At 46.9% G+C, this 5,576-nt stretch overlaps 2 protein-coding genes across 3 annotated transcripts in view; one reads left to right on the top strand and one right to left on the bottom strand.

The window, feature by feature from the left end:
- Window positions 1-5,576, top strand: part of CADM2 (cell adhesion molecule 2) — a 1,222,723-nt gene that overhangs the window by 1,176,443 nt on the left and 40,704 nt on the right. The gene's annotated exons all lie outside the window — the stretch shown is intronic.
- The window catches only part of LOC102769121 (myeloid-associated differentiation marker-like), a 991-nt gene continuing 821 nt past the window's right edge, over window positions 5,407-5,576 (bottom strand). Inside the window, 1 exon segment of the mRNA XM_015566909.1 lies at window positions 5,407-5,574. Within this exon segment, the coding sequence (XP_015422395.1) occupies window positions 5,407-5,574 (168 nt within the window).

Here is a 5,576-nt window from a genome sequence, read left to right as displayed (position 1 = left end):
ACGGGCCAGGGCGGCAAAGGCGCCTGATTCTCCTATCATGGCTGGGGGGCAGGGCAAAGGTGGCCCCTAGGCGTCCGGCCCGGGCAGCGGGGACCTGCAGTGGCAGCGGGGGGCGCTGCGATCGCGCGGGCTCTGCCCCTGCCCCTGCAGCTTGCCTCTGGCTGAGGCATCTGGCACAGGCAGCGGGGACCCACAGCTGCAGCGGCCCCACGATTGTGGGCTCCGCTTTAGGCCCAGGCAAGGGACCCCTCGCTCCTGGGACTGCCAGCTTCGACCGTGCCCAGCTCCCATAGCTGGCTCAACCCCTACTTCCTGCTATCACTGGCCAGGGTGGAAAAGGCACCTGATTCTCCGATCATGGCTGGGGCCGCCTTTGCCCTGCCCACCAGCTCATAGCTCCCCGCTGGGTTTCCGATCACTGTCAGTAGCAGCGGGCTTCTTCCTGCTTTCCCTTTCGCCCTTAAGAATGGATATATATTCATGTAATAAATTTAGCACTTTACAATGTCTTTAATAACAATGAAATGGCTTTTGTGATTGCATAACAGATATGGAAAGGTCCTGGATGGCACCTTGTTAATACACTCTACTTCAATTCTACTTTATACTCATGTTGCTTCAGCCTGTGGTAGCTGTGGTCACACAAAGAATAACAATCCTATATAATAAAGAGCTAATATGCTAATCAGACCGAACAGCAGAACTACTGTCTGGACGACCTTCCTGATGATCTTCCAGACGAAGCCAGGGTAGGGACTGCTGGCAGAGGCCACGGCTGGGGCAGGAGGGGCTGCATGGGCCGGCCGAGGAAGCCGAGGCTATGAGGGCTGACCCCCTTGCATGAATTTTGTGCATAGGGCCTCTAGTATTTAATAAAATTAATAATTTTATTATATAAATGAATACAATTATTTTAAAGGCACCATTAAATTTTCTTAGTATGCTGCTAAATTATCACTATATATTTAGACATTAGTTCTCAATTAGATTCTATCACTTTATAGTAGGTGGCAATTTATGTTATATTGAGATGAAAGAGATAAACAGAGGGAAATAATATATAAATCACTGTATGCAGCTATTAACTATATATGTGTGCATCTACACATATGTTTATTTTTATATGTACTTATTAATAAGTGTCTTGTATGAGATAAACTGTTAAAATTCTTTTCTGTTCACCAGTCTATTATTTGACAGGTTTCCATATGACACTTGATTATGGAAAAATTATGCTACACATTTTCTCAATTGCTGCTTAAATTACTTTGAGTTAAAGGTTAATGACAGATAAGAAAAAACTTCTGAAGAGGAAGAAAATTAAGTAAATGGTAGTACAGTAATGTGTTACCAGTTGTTAACACCCACCTCTTTCTTTCAAGCGTAAGAGTTAGCATAAGTTTTTTTTAGTGACAACCCACTAAATTATCTTTCTCATCAGCCTGGATTTCCAAAGTGTGGGGAGAAGTGGAAAACTTAAATTTAACCTTTTATGATCACTGAAAATAATTTAAAAATCTTAACCTTCTGAATTTAGCACCTTGCATTTTATGATATTGTTAACAACCAGAAGCATAATTTTGTTTTATTCATATTTAATGATGATTAATATGTTTGCTAGAGAATCAAGATAAAATAATGCAGTTCCTGAAAATTATTCTGTTTTGTAATAAAGAAAAAAGGAATTACTAAGAACTTAAAGGATTTAAAACAAATGTTATAAAAGGATTTATTTTTAAACTTTCACCCATCACTTTTGAAGAATCAAAGTTAGAATGAGATACTTAGATAGAAAAACAAGGTTATTTTTTTTTTCAGAAGAAGAAAATTAAGCAAAGAGAAATTGTACAGTAAGTATTTTCCACCACTGTATATCAAGCATTAGTACTTATTCTCTCAGATGTCCTACAGGTCCATTTCTTTCTCCTTAAGGTGAATTCATATGATCCTGAATAAGCTGAAGAGAAATGGTTTTTAATACTTGGACCAAAATAGAAATTAGTCTTCAGTTTGGGTAACTTATAAAGAGAACAGTATTTAAAATAGCATAAGAATAACATAGTTTAGAAAATATGTGGGGTTTTTTTTTGTTCTCAGATTTCTATGGTTTGATTAAATAGGTATTATTCCCTATTCCTATTCTAGACACGTTTTGCTAATTAATTATATAATATCTCAAAAACAACTTTTGATTTCTGAAATAAAATTTGTAAAATATTTTTAATTGGTCATAACATATTTTTGTTACAGAAAAATTTTTCTGTGTGTTAAATTAGAGTTAGTTTTGGGAAAAACCACTGGTATGAGATAAACTGTATCTGTACCCTGAAAAATTATTATGTCTATCCATTTCATTTCCTCAGAAAATCTTTAATGTTATTTAATTATTTTGCTCCACAGAGCAATATATTTCTTCCTATCATATCCCAGTGATGTATTCTAGCTTAAAATAAAGAAATTAATTTATCAGTGTAGATATGGCTCAAGGAGTTTCTAATGTTACTTTTTAATGTCACTTTTTCTATTAACAAAAATATCTGTGAAAAGCATCTTTATGTGAATTAAAGAGAGTTTCTATTTTTTTCTTCCTTTTATCTTTATATTGAGGTAAAAAATAAAATAAAGAACATTATGAATGTGGGGGTCAGGGGGAGGGACAAGGCTTCCCTCTCTAAATGACAATAGGGGCTGGTGGGAACCAGAGCTCCAGGGAATTAAAAATATATATATGTATTTATACATTTATATATATCATGTTAGGCGTGTGAGTCCCAGAGAAGCAGGAAACGGCAGCAGGAAGTGACTAAGCACACAGAAACATGTGTGTGTCTCACACACTCAAGCAGTGCAATTCCTCTATGGCGGTAGCAGTCCCCACCTATCCAACCCACCCACAAACTAAAAGAAAAAAAAAGGAACTCTTCCCCTTTAAGAAGAGGATCATCCAGTAATTGTTGCCCTGTGACAGGAAGAAGAAAAGAAAAAACCCAGGCTCACAACCCAGAGAAGGCCGCTGTGGCCATGTTCTCCTCCCAGCAAAGGGGCACATGCTCTTTTTAATACTGAGGCCAGAGCCCCATGTTCCTGCCCCCCGCAAATACTGCAGACAGCTCGGTACCCAGAGGGCAGTTAGGAGGAGAGGCAGCCACTGTCCTTGGGTCCCTTTGAGACAGCCTATCGGCAGGGAGCTTTGGTAAGCCTGGCAAAAATTCTGGGGAGACTGGATGCCAGGTGAGGCCTAAGGACCCAGGGTCTGTGAGGTAAGCCTCCTGCCCATCCTATCTAATAAAAGAGAAACATGGTAATTAGCCGTACCTCCGCTACCCTTCCCATTGGCTAATTAGGGTGGTATGCAAATTACCTGCCAGCCAAGATGGCGGCCAGCAGCCAGTCAGCTTGAAGCGAACATGAGGCTTGCTTGCTTCAGTGCCGGAGGACTCCAACGTTCCCGCCTGCCTTGACGGCCTCTGAGCTTGCAGTTTGAAACATTGTTAAAAATATAGAAGCTTAACAAACCCCCAGAAATCTGCTTTTAGCCAGCTGGGATCTCAGAGCTGGAGTTGAAATAGTGTTTCGATTATAGAACCCAAACAAACCAGATACCTGCTTTCAGCAGCGGAGGCATAAGAGGTAGAGCCAAGCCTCTGAGCTAAAGCTGGCCCAGAATAAAAAAGAAAAAAGAAAAAAAAAAGGAGTGGTTAGGAGCTACAGTCAGCCGCCAGCCTGAAAACAACACTCAGCCCCTCACCCGGACTGGCCAGGCATCCCAGTGGGCACCCCCACCCTGAAGGGTGTGTGACCAGCTGCAAACAGCCATCATCCCCTCATCCAGGCTGGCCAGGCACCCCAGTGGGGACCCCCACCCTGATCTAGGACACCCTTCAGGGAAAACCAACCAGCCCCCACGTGTGCATCAGGTCTCTATCCTATATAGTAAAAGGGTGATATGCCTCCCAGCACCAGGATCAGCGGAGCCGCAAGGCCTCCCGGCACCAGGATCAGCATGACAGGGGGAAGCACCCAAACTCCCGATCGCCCTGCAGCTCTGTGTGTGACAGGGGGCGGTGCCCCAACTGCCCTATCGGCCCTACTCTGTGAGTGACCTTGGGGAGCTCCTCAACCCCCTGATGGGCCCTGCTCTGTGAATGACAGGGGGAAGCACCCCAACCCCCTGATTGGCCCTGCCCTGTGCGTGACAGGGGTGGCGCTGAAACCTCCCTATCGACCCTGCCTTGAGTGTGACAGGGGGCAGTGACCCTACCCCCCAATCGGCCCTACCCTGAGCGTGACTGAGGGTGGCATCGCAACCTCCTGATCCGCCCTGCTCTGTGCATGACAGGGGGTGGCGCCCCAACTCCCCAATTGGCCCTGCTCTGAGCCTGACCAGGGGCTGCACCTAGGGATTGGGCCTGCCCTCTGTCACCCGGGAGCAGGCCTAAGCCAGCAGGCCGTTATCTCCCGAGGGGTCCCAGACTGTGAGAGGGCACAGGCCAGGCTGAGGGACCACCCCCTCCCCCCAAGTGCACAAATTTTTGTGCACCGGGCCTCTAGTCCTCTATAATAAAGAGCTAATATGCTAATTAGGCTGGACTGGCTGGGACGACCTTACCAAATGACCAGTGGGTGGGGCCATTGGGCAGCTGGGGCTGCGAGGGGCCCCTTGCACGAATTTCGTGAATCAGGCCTCTAGTTGGAAATAACTGACCTCCAGGGATTTTTTATTTTTACTTAAAGGGGAGGCTCTACTATACACCCCCTTCCACTGTGAGAAAAGAGTCCTCCTCCCTAGCTACCCTCCCATCCCCAGGACACGCGCGCACACACACACACACACACACACACACACACACACACTGCTAAGGCCTGCTAAGGCACAGCCAGCGTGGGCACATGCTTTGGCAATGAGGCCCTCAGGGGACCTTGGGTCTGACCAGCTGCTATGTGGGGTGTGGGGTGTCGGGTGTGGAGCTCAGCACCTTTGGAGTTGGGGTGGCAGTGGGGGGTGACCAAGAAGTCCCAGGGCTCCCGGGGAAAGCAGAAGAAGGGAAATGGGAAGAAGTGGCACAGGAAACAAGGCAGGCGAAAAAGCAAACAAGGCAGATGGCCAGGAAAGAACCCACGAGGAAGGAAAGGAGAGAGTGAGGAGAGAAAGGCAACACAGGGTGTGGGCATCCAAAGACGCAGGAAGCGATGAGGCAGAGAGTAGGTGTGGGGAGGGGAGTAGGGGACAGAAATGGGAGAGGAGCCCCAGGGGGAGGACATAGGAGGAGATCAGAACCTGGTAGAGACACCCTCGCAGAGAAGAGGGCATCGGGAGCTCCGGGACAGCGCCTCAGACCCTGACAAAGACCGGGTGGTGGGCCGAGTACACCAGGTCGGCCACGTAGGCCAGCAGGTTGATGGCGGTCAGATGGCCATGGTCAGGCAGTGCTCCCAGCCGCACACGCTGTGGATGCTGCTGTTCCTGTAGCCGGGCTCCCTCCTGCGCTCGGGGATGCCACCATACCTCTCGTCGAACTGGTAGAGAGGCCAGAGGACCATGGCCGAGGCGTAGAAGAGGACGAAGAGAAGGGCCT

This window comes from Myotis davidii, unplaced genomic scaffold (genome assembly GCF_000327345.1).
Source record: "Myotis davidii unplaced genomic scaffold, ASM32734v1 scaffold42, whole genome shotgun sequence".
Lineage (NCBI taxonomy): Eukaryota > Metazoa > Chordata > Mammalia > Chiroptera > Vespertilionidae > Myotis > Myotis davidii.
Note: the sequence above shows the minus strand (reverse complement) of the source record. Positions and strands in the feature narration are given on the sequence as shown.